General features: G+C 38.4%; 1 protein-coding gene across 1 annotated transcript in view; it reads left to right on the forward strand.

Annotated features, from left to right (window-relative positions):
• Nucleotides 1-22,979, forward strand: part of KIAA0825 (KIAA0825 ortholog) — a 199,445-nt gene extending 176,466 nt beyond the window's left edge. Inside the window, exon 19 of the mRNA XM_066339310.1 lies at nucleotides 20,099-22,979. Within this exon, the coding sequence (XP_066195407.1) occupies nucleotides 20,099-20,222 (124 nt within the window). The 3' untranslated portion in view covers nucleotides 20,223-22,979. The remainder of the gene's footprint in view (nucleotides 1-20,098) is intronic.
• The last annotated feature ends 677 nt before the right edge of the window (nucleotides 22,980-23,656 follow it).

The following is a 23,656-nucleotide window of genomic DNA, read 5'->3' on the forward strand; positions in this document are numbered from 1 at the left end:
GTGGGGGGTGTTTCCACAGAAAGTTTTCCCTTGTTTCATCAGACCATACAAGGGAGACTTTGTACCCTTGAGTGTCACCAAATGCCTGTGAGAGCTTCCATACTGGATGTCTGCATCCTTAAAGGAAGTTACACACTGAATTGGTCATGTTCTGACAATACATGGAGAAAAAGCCAAACTTTGCCATGTCTCCCTTTTTTACTCATAGGAAGCTCTAACACAGCTTCATATTTATTAGTTTGCTAGAACTACATCTAAAATTTGAAAAAAAATTAATAAATATAGTTAGTAAATCACACACAGTTCAACAAAAGTTGAAAATAGGTAGGGATAGCTACTTATATTTATGCTGGGTTTGAGGGTCATCAAACACTGGAGCAAGTGCCCAAGGATGCTGTGGACTTTCTGTGCTTAGAGGAATTCAGGACTTCTCTGGCCAGGGATCTGGGCAAACCAATATAGTTACATGTGGTTTTAGTGAAGGGCTTGATGACTTCTATACGTCCCTTTCAGCTCTGATGGTGAATAATACTTAATGAATTCAGACTCTAATGGACAATGTTTATATTGAGCGTTAACCTGCAGAACCTGGCTGAAGACTGGGTTGTGAAACTTGTGAAAACCAGTTCTCAAAATGACAATAAAGAGATTTAGCAGACAAGTAATCCTGCATCATAGTGACATCCTTGGAAGAATAAAGGGAGCAGTCATCTTAGTAAGACTGAGAAAGAGCAATGCTGTTGCTAAACCTGAAAAACACTAAAGCTATTTGAGATCAGAACATAGATAGTGATGTAAATCCTCAAGGACTTGAAAGTGTGCAGTCTGAAAGAAGGGCACTTTGTGGGAGACAATACACAAATATTGAAGGACCATCCTAGTGCAGTGGACAAAGGCTCAGTATTGTAGTGCCTTGGCTGGCAAAGAGGCACTCACATCAGAAAGGGGTAAAATAGAGTTACTAAGAACACACAGGTGTATGCTTGTGCTTTGGCCTGGCTTTTTGACTAATAGGAACCCAGGCCTTGTCCCCTTCTGAAAGCATCAGTTAAATCAGGTATAAGAAATACCACTTGCATCAATTGATAAATTGGAAAGTTAATTTCCATTTTAAAAAATTGAAATATTTGGCACATGAAATTTTATGAAGATTGACTATTTCATGGACAGTTTTGGGGTAAAGATGGATACAACACAGTAATATTCAGTTTGAATTAAAAGGCAACCACTGTGCCCCCATCTTTAGGCTTTAATTCTTACCTAAACTTCAATTAGATTTTTCACCAGAACTTCTTTGTCTGATTTAAAGTACCATGTAGATATGTTATAGAAGCCTCATTTAAATATATATTTAATTAGAAATGTTTTATGATTTTAATGAGCCTTAAGAGTCTTTTGATGAGCAGTCAGTGTAATTATGGTATTTAAAATTATTGGATAAATGCATACTTTATAATCTACTTTCCTTGCAATGATGTTTTCATGCTGGGTATTTTTAACAAGAAGAATTGTTTCACTTTCTGTCAGTTTATCCTCCTCTTCCTTCGACAAAATGTTTTATCTCTGAAATAAAATTAAATATGCATGATACTACTTGTATTGGATAATATTGTAATAGCACAGTTAAAAATCAATCTAAGAGATGAAAATTATTTTGATTTTGTTAGAAAAGTGACAAAATTGATAATTTGTTATGCACAAGTAAATTACACACTAGTTCTGTCGTATACATGTTGTGTCTTTTGTGTTTGAGGAAATTATCTGCATAATTGCTGCAGAAGACGTGTTGTGCTAGGTATTGTGCTATCAGCAATATGCTTCACTACCACAACATAAAGAAAGAGAGGCTCAGCAAATTTAGAAAAATAAGAAGACCGTAGAACTAGCTGTTAAAAGGGGAAAAATGGGCTTTTTAATGCATTCTGTGCTTTATCACACAACCTGCATGAAGACCATTAACTGTCACATGCTGAGCGTTACAATTCATTGTTCAGAAGCAGTACACATTAACTCCTGATAAATTGTTGTTACTTTGCTTTTTTCTTTGTGCGTGTGTTTGGATATGGTTTTCATTAATGAAAACTGAGTTCATAGTAAGTTGTGTCTTTAATATAGAATAGATGTGCTAATATTAGCATAATAAACCTAAAGAAGGCAGCAAACAGTAATATAGTTTCTCAGAACAAATCAGTCAAATGTTTTCTCCTAACTGAAAGCGTACTACAGGTAAAATATACTTCACTGTAGCATAAGGAGTCAACAATTCCCATGAACTGACTTGATCTCCTTGGGCATGCAAATATTTGGCCATGAGGTAGTCATTCTTGATCAGCAAAGTTTTTAGTGCCTCACCCACAAAAGGATATAAAAAAAGAGTTGCAGCTTTCACTAGCAGTAGTACAAACGCTGGTTTGTGTCTGCAGTGCTAGGTCCAGAAACTCTCCTCTTCCTTTTGCAAAAGAATATGAAAATTGATTCTGTTCTATGAAATTACTCGTTTCATGCACTGTCCATCTTCTAAGTGCAAGGAGAAATGGCACTTGCATCCATGCTTTGCAAGGAGATACTTACACAATAGCATATGTGTACTGTCATCTTCATATCTTATATGGGTATTGTCATATGGAAAAGCTTAAGGTGTTTTAATTTCTGTCACAGAATATGCATACTGGAGTTTTCTTCTAAGTATTTTAACTTTTTATTTTGAACATTATTTATTACCAAGTCAAATAGTCTTGTTCTGAGATTTCTACACAGTTTTCCCGTTGAATAGAATAGAAGATGCCTGTTCTATTTTGCTATGCACTGCTGTGTTGTGTAGTAGTAAAAAATGGAGTTCTAGATGTTACTAAATGTTACTAGAACTTTATCTGGTGGTTTGGGTTTTGGGTTTATATTGTTACATTGAAGCATACTTAAAAATTTTAATACAGTTTTGCTATAAACCTTTTAAATTGTGGTTCTCTTTGACTTTTTAAACAAATTATTATGAGTTAATAATTTTCATAGGTGATATGTCTGTCTAGCAAACAATGATTTTTACATGATAAAATGCTTTATGATCTGCAATACCATTTACAGAAACAGAATATTAATCCAAACACAATTGTCTTCTGGCATAAAAAATAATCTGTGCTGATTAATATAATTGTTTTGGTTTCACACAGCTTTCTATGCATATAGATTTTGTTCTTTTTATCTTCATGCCTTCATTTCAGCTAGTCCCATGAAGTTGTAAAGTGCTTTTAGTCTTAAAATATTTTCATATTTGAAATAATTGTATAATTTATTTTTCCTATTTACTTATATTCCCATCCATTTAATATATTCCTCCAAGAAAAATACTCTTCTCACTCTCTGTTCTAAGATTTGCCTTTTTGTGAGTTACATATTTATTAACCCTTTACTTTATCTTTGGATATTATTTAATCCAATGTTCTAGGATTAAATTTTTAAATTACTTAGCCCAGTACTAGCCCAGTCTTGGGAGGTCAGTGTATTGAACAGATGCCAGAACAAATTCCATTTATCTTTCCTTGGTGATGCTGTATTGTGCAAGGAGTTGCAGCTTGCTTCTCTGCAAGTGTGAATATTCTTAGTTTACAAATTTTCAAGAGAAATCTGTGTGCAAATCTGGCAGATTTGCCAAAAAGAAAGGAACTGATTAAGAGTGTCTGTTTCCATATTTCTGCTTTTTTCTTTTCCATATTTTGTGGTGTCAACAATGCTGTCTCTTCCCATTTTGCTTCTCACAGCTGATAGTCAAATTCACAGAATTTACCGCAGTAGTGGTGGATGTAAGGAGGAGAGGTTATTTTTGGTTGGCACAAACATGGGCAAAACTTATACCATGTACACATGTATATGTATATGTAAACATTTCCTCTCCTATTTTGGCATGATGTCAATTTCATTAAATTGTTTAAGAGCATTTTACATAGACTCCATTGTATTTTTTCCTACATGTACTTGATCAGTGTTAAGTTAATGTTTTCTGTGGTACCCACATCTCCTGACCTTCTAATGACTTTTCTGTGTGGATTATAGAGTGTACAAAGAAATTTCAAGGCAGAAAACGAAATTGTATACAAATACCCTTTCTTCTTTTTACACATCTTTTATAAGAAAGAAGTAGAGTATTTTTGATGGGGAAATATACTTGTCTGTTTTCTGCAGCACTGCAGTTGAGTTTTAGGCACCAGTATGCCCACATCTGAAAAAGAGAAGAGAGGTGTTAAAAGTTGGTTGGGAGGGACTATTTAAGCTAGAAAATGTAGATGTGGTGTTTACTTAACCACAGTTTATATACGTTTAGGATAAAAATGAGCCAGATCTGTCATCATTTTGTGCTTGACTGTGGGACATCTCACTCTTAGGGGAAAAGGAGCACTCAAGATTTGTAGATTTGTGTGGTCAAAAGAAATGACAAAAGTCAGAGAGTCCACAAAAACTCACGAAATTTTATTATAAATTACAAACTTGTCATGGAAAATGGAGGGAATCAATCAGTCAATCAGTTCCAGTGTCACTCTAGCCAATGGAAAGACCAGAGACCTGCAGCACGCCTCCAGGGTCAGTGAGAGTATGTTCTTACAGCTTTTTCCCACCCTGAGGATGACTGTCTCACTTTCTGTGCAAATTAGTTATCATGCACAGTTTGTTCTTTCAGATCTTTCCGGAAATGGGTTGGAGGGCCTCGAGAGTCTTGTGTGGTCTTTTTTTTTTCCCCTCTGCAGTCCATGCCCACTTCTTGGCCTCATCCTTGTGGTTGTGTGTGCTGGGTTGTACTTATCTTCAGGAACTAGAACAAGTATGTGTGACTTGGATAAGTACTGCCCTGCCTTTGCATGGCCTCCATCTGCAGCCACATCTTGTTCTTTCTCATGGTGGTTCCATAGTATCTGGCTGGCTATTGGTGCTGGAGCCCCTTATCTTCTGGGATTCTACAACCCGTCAAAAGTTCTTATGCTCAAAAGAATCTTGAATAGCCATTACAAGCACATCATGTCTTCCTCAGAGGAAACTCAGTCACTAAGAAATGTTGTATTTAGGCAAAAAATAATATTTTTACACAGCGTCCACATCTATCTTCATGGTTTCAGCCATATCTGTGACTGTTTCCAATAATTAGGATCCTATCAGTAAAACTGCTGCTTAGGATGAAATAGACATTCCAGGTGCCAGCTGCAGCAGACACAGTAGCTTTTATGGTCCTAAGGCTCTTTGTAGTTTCTGAATATGTCAAGCTCATTAAAAATACTGAACAATTAAAACAATTCCAATATAGTTTCAACTGTTTAGTCTTTTAATATTTTCTCCTAAAATGAAGTGAAGCTCCAAAATGCTGTTTACTTTGAGCAGAAAAGTAGAGAAAATTAGAATTTCCAAAAAGGGAAATTTTGCACTAACTTTGGCTTCCTGTTCTCATTTATTGTAATATCCCAAATTTCTTTATTTCTTTGACTGTTCTTTATGCAGGAATTATTCTTTTTATGAAAGCACAGAGCTTTGTGCTGATTTCTGATCTTTAGAAATACGAAATCCATCACCAGGAGTTCAAGTATTGCAATGAATTATTATGGGTTTTATCTCTTTGATATCTCAGACCTATCCTAGTCAGTGTCAATCTAATGCTGTTGCTTAGCACCATGTTCTCCTGAAATGTGTAAGCAGCTGCAAAAAAGTTAACATTCCTGTTTAAAATGCTGAAAATGGCATTAAATAATGCTTATTTTCCAGTTACTTTAAGGCTCCTCCTGTCTGCTTTGCCTTTTTTTTTTAATGTTGCAGAATTTCCAGTTAGTATCTGGAATGTCAACGAAACCTCTAACCTGGACTTCTGAAAAGTGGACTCCACACCATTCTCCATTATTTATCATGAGTCTTGGTTAACTGGGGATGTCCCTGATGACTGGAGGCTGACCAATGTGATGCCCACCCAATAGAAGGGGCAAAAGGAGGACCTGGGGAACTACAGGCCTGTCAGCCTGACCTCAGTGTCCAGTAAGGTTATGGAACTGATAATCTTGAATGCCATCATGCAGCATCTACAGGACAACCATGCAATCAGGCCCAACCAGCACAGGTTTAAAAAATGCAGGTCCTGCTTGACCTCTTGATCTCCTGATCTCCTTTTATGACCAGGTGACCTGGCTAGTAGGTAGGGAAAAGGATGTGGATGTTGTGTACTTGGATTTCATCAGAGCCTTTGACACTGTCTCCCACAGCATTCTCCTGGAGAATCTGGCAGCCCATGGCTTGGCCAGGTCAGTCTTCACTGGGTTAAGAACTGGCTGGAAGGCTGGGCCCAGAGCATGGGAGTGAATGGTGCTGCAGTTGGTGGTCAGTCACTACTGGGATTCCCCAAGGCTCAGTACTGGGTCCAGTCCTGCTTAATGTCTTTGTTGAGGGTGTGGATGAGGCAATGGAGTGTACCCTCAGCAAGTTTGCAGACAGCACTAAGCTGGGCAGGAGTGTTGATCTGCTGGAGTGATGGCAGGCTCTGCAGAGTGATCTGGACAGGCCAGGTCAAGGGGCCAAGGCTGGTGGTGTGAGGTTCAATAAGGCCAGTGCTGGTTCCTGCACTTGGATCACATCAACCCCAAGCAGTGCTACAGGCTGGGGGAAGAGTGGCTGGAGAGTGGTCCAGGAGAGAAGGACCTGAGAGTGCTGATGGACAGCTGGCTGAACATGAGCCAGAGTGTGCCCAGGTGGCCAAGAAGGCCAGGGGCATCCTGATCTTTATCAGGAATAGTGCAGCCAGCTGGACAAGGGCAGGGATTTTCCCATGTGTCCAAAAATGGCAGCAGAGCTGGTGAAGGGTCTAGGAAGCCAATTATATGAGGAGGGTCACAGTTTGAGAGGATGAGAGAGTTGGGTTGTTTATCCTGGAGCAAAGGAGCCTCATGGAAGACCTTATCACTCTCTACAATAGCCCGAAAAGAGGGTGTAATGAGGTAGGTCTCTTTTCCCAGTCAGCTAATGACAGGACAAGAGGATATGGCCTCAGTTTGTAGCATGAGAGGTTCAGTTTGGGCATCAGGAAGAATTTCTTCACTGAAGGGGTTGTTAAACACTGGAATGGACTGCCCAGGGAAATGGTGGAGTCACCACCCCAGGTGGTATTCAAGAAAGGAGTAAATGTGGCACTTAGTGCTATCTGTGGTTTAGCTGGTGTTCAGTCAAAGGTTGGACTTGATAATCCAGGAGGTCTTTTCCAACATCAATGTTTCTATGATTCTATGATTTCAATATAGTTGACAGATAAATGATATTCCTGTCATGAGAGGATTTCTGAGATTTAGAGACATGTTCACAACCATTTCCAAGATGAAATCCAAACCTTTTAAAGTTCGTCATGCAGAGAGAGAGTCAGGAGCCTGGCAGGTGGGGTTTCCTCAATACATGAGAGACCCTTTCTCTGTCACTCTCATGTCTCCCATTTGAATTCAAAAGATACAAGCATCCCACAGTCATTCTTTCTCCTATGTTAATGAATTAGTCAAATCCTCACAGTAGCAATTTATTGCATCATGATGGTGTACTGTACACCTTCCCTTGTTCTCCCCACTTGTCTCACCAAAGCTGCAGTGATATCCTAGCTGGCAAAGGCCAACCTGTTAAACTTTCTGAAGGTACTTTCTTGATTTTTAGTGATTGTAGCAGAGTTTCTGTATTTGGAATGAGGTGTGAGCAATTCCAGACTGGGCCCCTTGGCCTGTGGAGCCTGTGGGCTCCTTGGGTCTGTGGGACCTGTGGGCCTTTGTGGCGCAGTGGGAATTCAGGTTGTGGCACAGCAAAAATTCACCTCTCTCTCTTAAGGTATTCTGGGTTCTAACGGGTGCTCACATGTAGATCTATAGCACTTATACAGTGGCCTCCTTAAGGTGGCAAATGTGTACATTCTTTGGGTGCCTTGTAATGTCAATAAAGTTGTAAGGAAATAAATATGGATGCACAAGCAATAAACGTCAGTACGGCATTTATCACTGCATCAGTGTGGATGTGTCATAGCTCAGTCCGACCTCTCAAAAGGGACCCCCAACTTTAAGTGATGAAATATGTTTTCCTCTTGAAAATTATGTTAAAGAAAGTATACATCTGTAAAAAATGTTCACCCAGTTGGTTTTCTGTCAATAAAAGTTGTAAACACATGTTTTCATGAGTTTCCCTCCTTACAGGTATACCACCAGTTTCTGGCTATAACAACACTGTTGGATTAATAAAACATAACGTAGTAGTCCAATTCATTCTGTAGTTATATTAAGTAGAAGAAAATTCCTCAATCTCTGCTTGCACTAGTAAGGCAAATATTACAATTTAAATTATTCTACTGAGTTAATTTGAAAACTAGAGCCTTATGATTTTTAAAGCAAGATTTTAAATAATATTTTATTATCTTTAAAGCAAAATGGTAGTATTTAACTTTTTAAAGAATGAATGAGTAGGAAAAAAACTACAGGAAATATGAGATCTATTAAGACATTTCATTATGTCATATTTTTGTTTAATCATTCCCCTATTTAGAAACGACTCTAAATAAAGTATCTTGAAATACAGTGAAAAATTATTTGCAGTTAAAATATTTCCATGTGTATATAGTTTGAGAAAATTAATCTGCATGATTTTAAAATGTATTTAATACACAGCACCATTAAGTTAAGTGTACTTAATACACAGCATAATGAAGTTAATTTTTATAGATGCTTTCATTAAGTTCACTCAGCATGTTCTGTAGAGTCACCAGTTTTTGTAATGGGTTAAAACCTAATAAAATTCGCCTTTGTTTATTATTTTTTTTTTCTTCCAGTTAATAACAGTTTTAAGAGTGGCCTGGAACTAAACAGAGAAAGTAAAGGTCTTTGCCAATTCCTTCAGGCATGCTATTTCTTCTAGTGCTCTCCCTTTCCACTTGGTTGCAACGTGTCCATGCACTTGAAGTCTGCATGATGGATTTGCAGAGCTGTCAGTCATCATTTCACTTACCTTTCTCTTCTTAGCTTTTGTGGCTTTCTCATATAAATATTAGTTACACTGATTTAGGCAATATTATCTTTTTTGGAATGAACTGGGGGAAATTACTAGTTTTTCTGTACCAAACAGAAACAAACTCTTTCTGTAAATGGTAGCAGTTCAGCAGTGAAAGACCTGAATGACCAATAGTGAAGCCTATTGTGGACAGAGATCCTGGTAATCTATCTCCATCTCCTCTTTGTTGTTTTAGTATGCTAGTCTAAAATTGATTTGTTGGGCCATGTAAATTTTTATCTACAGATTATTTTGCTCTTCTTTGGGATGATATGTCTGCTTAAATCAGTTGCTGAATTTGCAGTCTGTCTCTGGGAATCTTCAGGAAGAGTGAGACAAGGTTGTACAAAGAGGTATCAATTTTTGAAAAAAAACTAAGAAGCATCTGCTGAATTTCTGGGCCTGTTGAAGTACATATCTTTTGGTCCTCAAAAAACCTGGGATATTCTGGCTGCAGGCCAAACAGCAATGTTTCTTCTTTATAATGGGCATGAAAGGACAAGGCTTTTTAGCAGCACATCATTTCCTCATTTCCTTAAATTTGAGAAAAACCATTTGCTACCAGTAGAAGTCAGCTTCCTGGTTCCCCTAAGTGTCCTGCTTACATAGCACATTTTTTTCTTCAAGTTATATATGAACAGCATGAAATTTTTCTAAAAGCAAGAAAATTAATATTTGTTTAAATTTCAATGTATTAAGAAGGGGATTATACTGCAATCATAATAATCTTACACATTTTTTAAAATGTTAATCTTTTTATACTATCATAGTAGCCCCTCCTTTAAAATTGAACAGTTTCTTGTTGACAAAATATGAATTTTTTATACTCCTAAGCCTCAACACTGTGAAATTATCAAATATAGTTTCTCAGCAGATATATCTTATATTTGTATTTGCAGAACATACACCACAGTAATCACATTTGAAAGTTTAATCCTTTAAAATATTTACATTGGGTTCTCAACATCCATAATGGAAAGGCTTTGTAAATTGAAATAAAAAGAGGAGGGGTGAAGAGAGGGAACAAGTAGCTCATGATGTGAAGAACAGAGTATTTTTAGTAGATGCATTTCTGTCATGTAATCATAAGCAGATAAGTTGTATGCATTTGCTGAATGAAAATACTGTTGGCACTCTGATCATAACATACTTTCTTCTTTGATATTCTTGAAAAATTATTTTAATGTTCAAAAGAATTAAATTCAATCCATGATCACAGAGTTACTTTAAATTACTGAGAAGATGTAATCCTTTGATTAGTCACCTCCAAGCACTTAGCTTAGACACAGTGTTCTTCCATAAAATCAGCCCTCTTAAAGGCCTATATTATTGCTCTGTTACTTGCATGAGTACAGATATGTATGTTTGTATAAATATAGGTATATATAAGTACGTTCTATTCATACATATTTGAAATATATGCATTTCCCAAGTATTTTCCAAGAATACTGTAGTGTTCTTAGTTCAGAAAGTCAGATAAGCAACTTCATGCATGCACTAGACATTACAGGGGTAGTCTAAAGAAGTAAAATAATGGGGACTGCCCAGCATACTTTTTACAGGTAGACTGAAAACTTTTCTCTGCATCTCTGCAAACAGGTTGAACTTCTTTACTTTCTACATTTCAATAGATAGAAACAAAAGTATCACAAAAAATAGTTATATATAGCAATATATAGAAATTGATATATTAGTGCTATTCATAAGCAAGGAGAGCATGTTGGTACATTGGTAAGGAAAACTGAACTGGAATCACTTGAGCTTCCTGGATTACTGAATACTTCCCCCTTGCACTTTTTTAGCTTGTGGATGTGCAAGCCAAGACTTCCTCTCTCACTTCTTATTTATGAGGAAAAACAGAAGCCCTCCCATTACTAGTCATTCTGACCTCATGATCTAAGGTGTAAGCTGACCAGCAGAAAACTTCTGTGATTCCTATATTTATCTGTGCTGATGTGTTTTGCTGTATCTATCTGAAAAATATACTTGATTAGCCACATGCTATAAGAAAGGAACAGTAGACAGAGAAAAGTATTTAAGTGATTTATGTCAGGTTCATGCAATATGTTATCTACATTATTTTATATTTCAGTATATTTAGAAAATATATTTTAAGATTTTAATTATCTATATTCACAACTTATTATTGGCATGAAAAATGTTGGTGCTACCCTCAAGATTACAAAGGTGATGACATTTTATTCTAAACATATGCTTTCTTTTAAATCTGAAAAATATACAAAAAGTTGGGCTTTCTGGACACTTTAATTCATCTTTTTTATGGTTAAATGAACTCTAAGCAAAATACAGGTGGTGGTATAATGGGTTGGTTCAAATAATTCCAATAACCTTTTAGAATGCTGATTTTTTTTTTAGTGTTCCAAGATATATCAGATTGAAATGAAATATATGCTACCCCTGAATTTGAATTTTTTTTTTAAGAGCTATGTTACTAATTATTTGAAACAACATAAGTATGCAATTTGGCTGTTCAATTGATGAATCTTGCATTTTGAAAGTAATTCCTGATGGTAGTGTTATTCATATTCATATTACTTTAACTGGCTAGTTGGATTTGTATCAATTACTATTGCCAGAACAATTCTCACATAGTTTTGATATGCTAGTAAAAACATCTATTTTGAGCAAAATTTTTACAAGTAAACGTTGACTTTTTCCAGTTAAACACAAACAGCTAATTTCTCATCCCATTTAGAACAATAAACATGTGTTACATCGTTCTTCCTTACAGTCCAGTAGTCTTTTAAAAGACAATATTATCCCCAGACTTAAAGCATAAAATTGGAAAAATTTCTCAATTAATAAAAGACCAGATGCTGGTCAAGCTCGTTTCATAGATCTTTAATTCATTGGATGCTGTTAAGTGAATACACAGAAGACATTCGTATCCTCATTGGATCTGCTTAAATGCCTTAAAAATAGATTACTTTTGGATGAAATAAAAATGCATAAGAATAATTCCTTATAAGTGAACACTAAAGAACATCCAAACTGGATGATACTGAAGATTTTCACCAATGCTGTTGTTGAAGATTCAATGAAATGTGCTGACAAGTATGAAATCACTATCTTTAAAAGGAATCTGCTGATTTATTGTTAAACTTCCATTAGCCAAGACTGCTAGGTTTCTGTATTATACCTCCAGCAATAATTGCGTTGAATGCAGCTAATTAAGCATTTTCGGTTGTTGTCCTTGTCTTAGTCTAAGACAATTTTATGGTGCAGAGACTCAAAAATGTTACCTCCCTTCTCCCTGTCTACCGATAAGGTGAGACAAATGCAAAAAGATGTAAGTGAAAAAATGAACATTTTACTAAAAGGAAACAGCAACAACAAAGGAAACAACAAAAACCACTAGAGACACAGGTGCTGAGTCAGCTGGCTCCTCTGGGAACAAAGAAGACAAGGCGGCTGTCCCCCAGGCAGCACATGTGCCCAGAGTGGGCCATGCAATCCCAGTGCGGCTGTAGGGCATAACTGCTCTGCGGCACAGGGGGAATGTGTCAAGAACAGGGACAAGGAACAGGGAGAGGCCTTCTGTATGATTGCCACAGGTGCTTATTCCTTGGAGGGTCAGGGACAGAAAGACACAAAACCTGGCCCCCAGAGGCTTTATAAGCGGGGGAGGTCTTGGGAGAGGATACAATTTCCAACCAATAAGGGTTACCTGGGGGAGGAACATAAGGCAGGGAGTACAATCCATAGACCAGTGAAGGAGCCCAAGGAACAGTCTAAACTAACTACTGGGGTGTCAAGGATTGGGAGATTGATAGAGAACAATCTGGAAGAAGGGGCAGGGTTAGGGAAGGATTGATAATTCTGTAGGAGGAGGGAAGGGCAGGTCTAGGAAAGATAGAACAGGGCAAAACATTGGTTTTGCTAAACAGGGGGAAAGGAACAATCCATTAGGGATAAAATATACTATAACAATACAAAATAGAGGGAGTTATAGAACAGACCAATGAAACTGAGCTGCAGTTGAAAACACGATAAAAACACACTGGAGCACAAAGACAGGATGGTAGAGAGGCTCTCCTGGCTATACCTTCCCCTGTGGAAGAAAAAAAAAAAAAAAAAGCCAGGAATATGCGGGGTTATGGTGGGATTCTGGTGGCAGATGGGATGTGCTGGCATTGTCTGGGGCAGGTCCAGGCAGTGCCAGTTTTCCTGTTCTCTCTGTGTTACAGCAGGGGTGTGTGTCTGGGGTGTCACTCCTACCACTTGCTGCCTCTTCCTGCCACCTGCTGGACTCCTTTTCAGCTCAGCCAGACTCGGTTGGCATCAGTGCCACTGCCTCTGGTTGCTGCCCCGCTGAGGGAGAGAGAAATTGTCCCACTGGGCACCAAAAACTGCAGTCCTGGCCCAGACATTCCTGACTGTGTTTTTGGATCTGTCACTTTGGGAACTATCACTTTTGAACTATGAACTTGGGAGAGGTCCCTCTGCCTCTTCTCAGCCCAGTTGACCTGCAGAAATGTCCTGGAGGGCTTGGAAGTGGGAAGAGACCCACAGTGATCTGCTGATTGCTTGACTTTGGTGAGCCAGACCAAAATGGACCCCTTCCTGTCTTATGGCATTATCTCTGCTGAAACCATGCCTATGGCTGATGTGAATGATATTATAATAAATAGTACTGAAAACTCCAACACTGTACCAAGGACATAATCCACCCTTTATCCTATACCATGTCCAAGATGTCCAGGTTCCTATAGGATGTTCCTATGTTTCAACTGTAGCCATATACAGGTACAAATTACTATATTGATACAGGTATTATTTAGGTGGTCACTGACTGTTCCCCTAAAATGTTTGTTGAATTTATTTTAGTCCATTACTAGTGCAACTTGAGCAGTCTGTGTTCATTGCTGAGAATATTTTATGAGGTATGGTGGCAGTGTCATTCAACAATCAATATTACATACATTATTCAGTATTACAGATGGTTCTCATCAAAATTATGCCTCCTTGAGATATACAATATTCCCCATCCCTCTGTATTAGCCACCAAGTGTAACCAGGTCCTTAAACAAAAACAATCCCATGGACAGATTTGCCTTTGCTTGAGATGGGACTAATCCCAACATGCACCATATGCACCACAGGGCCTTTATCTTCATCTGCTATATGCAGGGATTCTGATTGGGTAGGGCTAGCTTGGTTAGTGGAGCTGCTAGTGTTAGCTAACCAGGTGGTGTTTGGTAAATGCAGATCCCAATGCTTGAAGGTTCCACTGCCCATTGCCTTTAATGTGGTTTTTAACAGTCCATTGCACTGTTTGACTTTGCCAGTGGCTCATGGGTGATAGGGAATGTGATACACCCACTGAACACCATGTTCTCTAGCCCAGATGTCCATGAGGTTATTTTTAAAATGAGTCCCATTGTCTTACTCAATTCTTTCTGGGGTGCCATTTGCCACAGGACAGGTGTGAGACACAGGGTAGATCCCTAGTCATCCAGTGGTTGCTTCTACCATTGGGACCACGTAGGACCTGCCTTGTGACAGGACATCACACTTGCTGCAATGTGATGTAATCCATCTGTCAGGCCTTTCCATATTTATATTTAGTTCATTGTCCCCGTACTGTAATGGAATTCCTTAGAGATTGTGGACATTGTTTATACTTGGAGCGAAGCTTGAGCAATTCGAGAATGGGCCCTTTGGCCTGCAGATCCTGTGGGCCTCTGGGGCCCATGGGGCTTGCAGGCCGCAGTGACACAGTTAGAAATTCAGTTGTGGCGCAGTAGAAAATTCACATTTCATTTTAAGGTGTCCTGGGGAATAATGGGTTTCTACACATAGAATTGTAGTTCTGACACTTTAGCCACCTTAAGACTAAGATAAATAAGGTTTATTTGCATTCTTTGTATGGCCTGTAATTATAAACTATGTGGTGAATCTATACAATTCGCTGTTGGTAAACAATAAACGGAGATCAACATGGTAGCTACATTGGTTGAGACATGTTGTTTGCTCTGTCCAGCCTCCTATTAATCAGAGTCTCTGCAACACTGTACTAATGGGTTTTACCTGCTTGGCCTTCTTGATTGCAGTGCATGTTTCACAATCACGGATTAGCTGGGATATGGTGGATAACTTCCATGGTTAAGTTCACTCTTCAGTCACAAACCCATCAGTATGTTGAATCTCTTCCCTCTTCCTTACCCGAGGCATCATGGACCCACCAAACTTAACTCGTTCATGTTGCCAATCCAGATCTACCTTTAATTTTGGCAGCCCAAACCACCTATTGTTGCAAAGCTCCCCATTAGCCCGACTCACAGGCATCTAGGCATCCACATGACAAACTTCTGTGGTCAGCTTCACTACCCTAGCAGCAATGTCCAGCCAGATTTTTGCAGCCTGGATGAATTTCCTTCATCAATGCCAGCCAGCCCTTTTCCATCATTCCAGCCACCCCCACAGAGTGTTTGCTACCATCCACAAGTCAGCAGTAGAGAGGTATAGTGTTGGCCACTTCTCTCAGTTGGCAATATCCAAAGCCAGATGGGTTTTCAGCTCTGCATCCTGACTTGATCTGCCTTGTCCTTTGGTAGCTTCTGCAATTTGCTGCTTAGGCTTCAGTATGGCAGCTTTCTATTTTTGACTTGTCCCTACAACATAGCAGGAACTATGTCAGTGAAGAGTGTGTCACCTCTCACTTTCTGGTTATATGGTGGCCTCCCCAGCATGTGCCACCTAATCCTCTTCAGATGATAGTCCAAAATGCTCACCTTCAGGCCAGTTTGTGATAATTTCTAAGATCCCAGGACGATATGGATTTCCTATCTGAACTTGCTTATTCCAGGTAGCATTGTTGGCATGTGTGGAAGGGACCTTCCCCTTGAACATTCTGCCTAACACTCCTCATGGTCATCTTACTGAGCAACTGGATTTGGTCTTATATTTCCTCCTTTGGACAGGGGTAACTGCTATTGGCTTAGGCTGCTCATCTTGTTTAACTGCAGCCTGGGCAAGCGTGGTGGCTGCTGTCCTTCTCTTCTGGCTGTAGATGCTGCCATATAATAACAAAAAGCATGCAGGTAAGCATTAAGTAGGGCCCACAGAGCAAAAAGTTGACCCTTTCTGGAACTACCACAGCAATTTTATTTCAAATATTCTGCTACCTTATCAGAGTTTTGTATTTGTTCAGAGGAGCCTTCCAAACTATACTTCCTGACATATGGTACAAGACAGCACAGGCTTTCATGCTGAGGGGAGTGGATATTCCATGGAGGAGTTCCAGAAGGAGACAAAAATCTAGTGGCTCTCTGGCATTGACCCCTTCTCCACAGCAGATAAACAGCTGGGCTGGAGTTTTTTGGTGTGCTTTCTTTCCCTAGCTCAGCTCCCCAAGGCTTGGGGCTGGAATGGGGTGGCCCTGCTCCAGCCAGTCCCACTCCTGTGGTCTTTGACCAACAGCTGTTGAGTTCACCTCAAGGTCGATGAAAGATTGCTGCTGCAGCTTCTGCAAGGCAGTGGAGGAGAACCTGGGCCTCTGCCTATATTTTTTGCCTGGGGCAACAAAACCAAGCTAGCAAAGCAAAACCAAACTGTACAGCACCATGGAGCACCTCGGCAGGGAAGCTTCAAAAATGCCCTCCAAAACCCCAAAGCTCCCTCCTCCCCAGTCCCACACGCTACCAGTCCCAGCTTTTAAAGATACAGCAACAATTTTTAAGCAGAGGACCATGGATTAGACTATCATCATAAATCACTCCAAGACACCTCCCTAGAAATCTCCATCCTGACTTCAAATGTGTTGTAGACTGTAAAGGGGAGACATAGTAGCAAGAATATGGTGTCCTTAGCATCCAGAGGAAATTCAGCTTTCTCAAGAAGTGATGTGTCAGACCTGAATGGAAGAAGAAGGTGAAAGGCAAAATCTTCTCCTCTCCATGGGCTGTGATTATTAATAAATCCCCAGACAGAGCAGCCCAGATCAGGACAGACAGCAATGAATACATTTATCAAATGATGTTCATTGCCTTTGGTGTTGTCATTCCATAAACTGGTATCACAAACTGCATCAACTGTGTCTTGGTTCGTCTCCCTGATCTGAAGAAGAACACTATCACAGGCAGATAGTTCCACATTTGTATGCATATGCATGGTTATGTGCCACATTGCCATGACGAGGCCAAGCAGTGTGGTAACCAGGGACTTCTGTACCCAATATAGAAATTATTTGGTTAAATTTGTTATTTTTTTTCACTTTCTCTCTTGACCTCCTTTTAGCTGGGCACCAAATATGTCTTTATTTAAAGCAATTCTACAGGGCAAAGTCTCTCCAATAACTTCCTTTACCTCAGTTTTCAGTCTATCCCCTCTACCAATGAGAGACAAATGCAAAGAGATATAAGTGCAAAAGGAAAAACAGTTTACTAAAAGAGAACAGCAATAATCAAGAAATACAGAGGCAAACAGTTAAACTCTCACCTACAAATGCAGAGGAGGTTGCCCAAATTGTCCCAGGGAACACAGACAAAAGGGTGCAGATTCCAGTCTCTGGACCGTGCGGCCAAGACAGGGGACGAAGGCAGCAACACACCAAACGAGTATTCGTGGTTCCAAAACTGCCTTCTTCTCCAAGCGACAATGGGAGCTGGGGGAGAAAAAACAACCTGGAAAATTTTTCTCCTATTATTATTTTTCTCCTAGAGGAGTCAGTGCTGCTGAAAGGCCGAGAGAAACTTCTCAGCATATGTAGGGCCAACTCCCTCAGCAGCTGGAAACTTGTGGAGCCGCTTCAACTCTTGGCGACAGGTGGCTGTCCTGAGCAGCAGCTGCAGGAAGTCCACAGAAACATCTCCTCGGGCTCCAAAACCGGTGGTTGCTATAGCAGCCGTGGCAAGGGTCGCTGTCTCTTGGGGTTTTTGTTTGTTTGTTTGTTTGTTTGTTTTAGTCAGTTCCTGGGAGGCCGTGGCTAGCAGCCTGTCAGAGCGCCCTGCTTTCTGAGGTTCTCATGAGTCTGGAAAGAAAAACCAGAGCCCCATGTGTCTGTTCATGAACCAGGGTAAAACACAGAGGTTCTGCTTCCAACTCTGGGTCTTAAAGAGATAGTAAATTACCTTGTACAGATTGAGGCAGAGAAGATATGGCATATGTCATATGATTTTGGGTCACCCCTAATGCTACTCTCTTACCTCTTATCTCTGTAACTATGGCAGTCCTTCTAAGCAAAGAGCCCCTCTAGTTAAAAATATGCAACAAATAAAATTAATTAAAATTAATTAGTTCAGCTTGTGTAGTCGTGTTTCTGAATAACACTGAGGACCATAAATTCAAAGTAGGGCTTGCACAACTTCTCACTAGGTTTGAAGAGAAGGTACATTACCAAAAGAAAAGGGGGAAAACAGTCACCCTGTTAAACAGCATTCACTGAGAATGCTTGCAAAAGTGACTGCACTGAAGGTTCATCCAGCCAGATTTTATATCATAAACCAGAGAATAAAGCAGACAGACATAGCAATTAATTGTACTTAACACTAATATACACATAAGGTTAAGTATGATAGCAGTCACACATGAGTGTAGTAATAGGAAATTAATTATTGCAAAACCTTGATCATAGGCATTCAGTACTTATAATTTTATTCATAATATGCTTTTCTTGTTCTCTGATACTCCTTCAGGCAGTAATATGGGTTGTCAGATTCAGTTTTTAAGGTAAAAGTGTGAAGGATATATGCTAATTTATACATGTTCATTGAATATATTTTTTCCTAATTATTTTTTAACAATGAGATTTTACTACAAAGCACTTGTTCTCCTGGTTTTAGAAAGCTTTTAAATAGATACAAAGTGTATGCCATGCTCTATTGTCAATCATGATGGTTCTCTTATTCGAAATATAAGGAATGAAATATAGTCGTCCCACCATTCTGTATTATATTTGATATATTCACCAATCTAAACTTGTATATAGCTTCTGATTTTTGCAGTATGAATGAAGACCTAGAGAAATGTGGGGATGGGATTAAAGTATTGCTCCTGACAGTTTCCTAAAAGCAGTCCTTGTTTGGTTGATTTTTTACATCTCCTACTTTTCTGCATCATTCTACTGCTCATTAATAACCTATTGGTTTTAATACTTGAAAATGTGATTTCTAGTTTTAGTATTGGTGTTTTACCTTTTGTCTTCAGGTGGTCTGAACTGGGAGCCTACACTTTATTATCTACTTAGAACAGAATGAGATTAATATTAAAGGGATATCAAACTCTTGAATATCTGCAGAACTTGTAAAAGAGGTAGAGCCAAAGTAGTGACGATTGTGTAGGCATAATTGGAGTGATACAAAGTTTACCTGACTACGTATCAGCACTATTGCTGCATTTATTATCCTAATTTTCTTTAACAGAATACAGTATGAGTTTTATGGCTCTGTATTTGACTACTAGTACTAAAAAAAAAAAAAAAAAAATCTTCACAGTCTCTCACTTTTGCAGTTTTAGTGGCATTAGCTGTTAACCCTAAACTAGAAATGAGTATTGACATGGGGGAGGAAGAATTTGATATCTTTTATTTCTGTTTAGATCATTATACTTGATGGTTAAAGAAACAAAGAGCCAGTCAGTTTTGTAGTATTTTGTAAAATAGTACAGTCACTGCCAGAGAATTATGACAACTCACATTAAGTATTTGGGTTGGACTTCATGTGGTGACATTTCACTGCAAACTCAGAGAGTATTGACAACATCTGCTTAACTTCCAAAATGTGTGTTAGCTCTTCCACTTTTTCTCTGCAAGTTTTACAAGGTTTCCACCTCTACTGATGTGTGTGTGACACATGAAATGGAAAAAAATGTACTGCTGGAGTAAGAATAAGAAAGATTTTGTAGTAGTTTTGACAATTTGTGTCAATTGCCTCATGCCCATGCCAAGTTCTGTGTGGCAAGGTTTTGGGGGGCTGTATTTTTCATGATTCAGTAATCTCAACTGGTGTAACCACAGCTGGGGAGGGCAATGAATTGGTAAAAACAATTTTTTTACTTGTTCTAAAGACTAGTTTAAAACACATTAAAAATTAATAAAACGGTTTTCTTTCAGGTGGGAGATGAAAGAAGATGCAGATCTTGAAGATGAGGAGAATGTTATGGTGAAACACTTAAAAAATGTTTATTTGACACAGAGGACTCCTATCTCAGAGGATAAAGAAGAACAATTACCTTGACAGATTTTGGGTAGCACCTTTTTTCTGGATTCAACAAGATTAACTTAATGTCGTAACTCACAGGACTAGAAAGCTCAGAAATACGTATCTTTAGTAGGAGTTCTAAACTAAAGAGTTTTCCCCTCTTATTGTCTCGTCACCCTATCCAGGAGTTGTTCACACATGTGTAAGGTGAGGAACAGTACAGGAAAATGTCAGTGTCACCAAACAAGGAGATTGTATCTCAGTACTGCAGAGGCATAAACCTAAATGACAAACTAAGAATTGTTTCAAAAATATAAAACTTACTCTGAAAATAATGCAATTTTAGACACAGGCTGAGTAAATGCTCTTGGTTTCCATCCACTGGTTTGGAATTGGAATCCGCTTGCCCCCAGTTCGTGTCACTCAAAGGCCTTTTCTCTCCTTTTGTGCTTGTTTATTAAATCACCCAAAATACATGAAAAGGCACAAGTGTAGACCATACACTTACAGTCCTTTTTGAGTTGCTCCAAGATAAGTATGGCCATTATTCCCAATCAAAAATGCATCAGCATTACTGCCCTCACAAATCCTTACTTAACATTTTATGGCTTAAAAAACACATTATAGAGGAACTTTAGAAGTTTTGAGAAGCATCTTTTTTATTTAAAAGGATTATTTGCAGGCAGTGCTCAAAGGATTATCTTAACAGTGAACTGAGAAAATAATAAATAATTTAATATTTATTTTAGATAAATATAGTAAAATTTCATATTCAAAATAGTCCTGATTTGATATTCAAAATTTTCTCAATATTAAATATTTTTCTGAATACTAAATATTTTTCTTACACACTGGTTAAAACTATCAACATTTTTTATACAGAAGGTTTGGTTAGTCTCTCTTTAGCTCTACAGAAATTATTCATCATTTTTCTGTAAGTTTCTTTCATTAGAAGTCCAATGGAACTTTTTTTTCTACCTGATGAAGGACTCTGTCAGGATCCTGCTATGAGTGCAACCTGAGCAGAGTTATTCGTGTTCCCAGCACATATTCACACAGATGCTATTATGAATATAACGTAGAGCACATCAATAGGATGAAGGCATGCTTTTTTCCTTAAAGGCTTCAGCAGCATCATGGGTAACCATATTACCAGTGCTGATTTCGGATCTTATCTGAAAGGCAGGTTTTTCTCCTCTTAATTGCTCTTTTTGTTTTTCATATAAAGCATCAGACCATTTAAAATGAAATTGTGGACAATTGCATCTTACAAATCTCCAAAGATCTTGTTACAACACTGCAACACAAAAGGGTTGTGACGCATTGGAGCTTAAAAGATGCACAAAATATTAATTAAAGAATAAAGTAGACATTTTCTTCTGCTGCCAGTGTAGTAATTTCAGACCATAAAGGAAGTGATGAAGTGTAAAAACCATTTATCGTGGCTTTGTATTTCACCTTAGAAGATTAGTGGTGGACTTCAGGTTTAAAACATTTCTACAGGGATCTTCCATGACAGCAGGTTTGGTATTCTGACAAATGAGGCACATGTATTCCAAGCCATACAAATAATGTGTTAGTGTACATGGGAACTGGAGTTCAGAATATTCTCTCCTATTTTATCAAAATCTATTGTACATAATTAACTTTTTGTATAGTTACATGAAGTGCCTATGTGGTGAAACTGGTTGAAATACTTCTTGTGAAAAAGCTCCCTTTCTGGGAAATACCTACTCTGAAGAGGATAAACTTTGCAAGTGAACAAGCGAATCAAGAATAAAACTCCTCACACTTAAGTGGGAATATCCATACTGTCACTTCCCTGGTCCTGTTGGCCGCCCTGTTTCTGATAAAGGCCAAGATACCATTCGCCTTCTCTGGGCTGACTCTGGCTCATGTTCAGCTGGTTGTTTGCCAGCAACTTTTCTGCTGTGCCGCTTTCCAGTCACTCTGCGCCACACCTGTGGCATTGATTTGGGTTGTTGTGACCCAAGAACAGGATGCTGATACCCATTCCACTGGCCTCAGCCTACTGATCCAGCTTGTCCAGATGCCTTGTAAAGCCTTAAAACTCTCCAACAGGTCAACACTTCTGCTCAATTTGGTGTCATCTGCAAACTGACTGAGGATGACCTATAGTCTCTAGTCCAAGTAATTGATAAAGATATTAAACAAGAATGTCTCCAAGACTGAGCCTTGGGGAATCCCACTTATGACTGGCGAATGACTAACATGTATAAGAACATAACAACATGAAGGTGCAACCTTTGCATAGTATTTTATTTGGATGTTTTTCCTGTCCAAACTTATACATGCATCTTTTAGGGTATTTGAGTGCAAGCAAATGTGTATTTCAAATTGTACTTGACCCACAATCCTTACTGAGAAAAATCAAGGCTTGGTCTTGCTGGCAATGTAACCACTCCAAGTAACCTTTAGGGTATAAAAGAGACATCATCTTGGCTATATTACTCTAAGTTGAATACACACTTATACAACATTCGTATTTTTTCAAAAAATTACAGAAATAATAAAATTTGGACAACTGAGATTGCTAAGTAACATGCCATTAATTTATCAAGACTGCTTGCTTTGAACTTAAACATTTAATTGAAAATTCAAAGAGCTGACCATTTTTCCATTGCATAGATGTATTCCATAGATGCTTGTGTGTAAAATTAGGAATACTTTTCTAACTGTAAAACTGCTGCTTTCTTTGATTTTTCTTCCTAAAACCATAGTTCTATATAATTTTAAAAGTTCTGCTGATTCTAAAATTGATTTAAGATTAAATTCATTTTTAAGAATGATGCAATGTTCTGGCTCTTTGACACTACTTATCGATCCAGGAATGTCTCACATGTATGTTTAGCCTAAGAAAATGAAAGCAACAGGAGTCAGATTGTTGGCTACAGTATGGGCCAAAAGTGTCATGACCATTGCAATCTGATCATGTTAATTCCTCCTGAAAAGCTGGTCAAAAATAAGAACTAAAATCTGTTGTGTACCAGACCTTTCTGAGTGGGCAAGAATTGGCCTCAACTGAATTAGCTCAAAAGGAAGTTATTATATTTAGAGAAATTAATTGGATCAGATAGCGCAAACTTGGTTAACTATACATTATCATTAATGCTCATACCTAATTATCATGTAACAATTTAATATACTTAGCATCTTTTACAAAACAGGCTTCAATGGGAGACTGCATGGCATGGAATATCTCTAATTAGGTTTGTTTAATGTCCCCTTTAAAATGCTCCAAATCTTAACATCTTTCATCTTTTGAAAGATAATTAATAAAATTAGAAACAGGGGAAAATTGAAATTGCTTTAATAATAATGAAAGTCAAAAAGAGAGGAGAAAGAGAGATATATTTTGGAAACAGATTAACATTTAGACACAGCCCTGTTTTGTAGTGACTGCTGTCCTGACAGACTCCCACAGGCCATGCTTTATTCTAGGTGAGTGA

The sequence above is a fragment of the Sylvia atricapilla genome, chromosome Z, assembly GCF_009819655.1.
Source record: "Sylvia atricapilla isolate bSylAtr1 chromosome Z, bSylAtr1.pri, whole genome shotgun sequence".
Lineage (NCBI taxonomy): Eukaryota > Metazoa > Chordata > Aves > Passeriformes > Sylviidae > Sylvia > Sylvia atricapilla.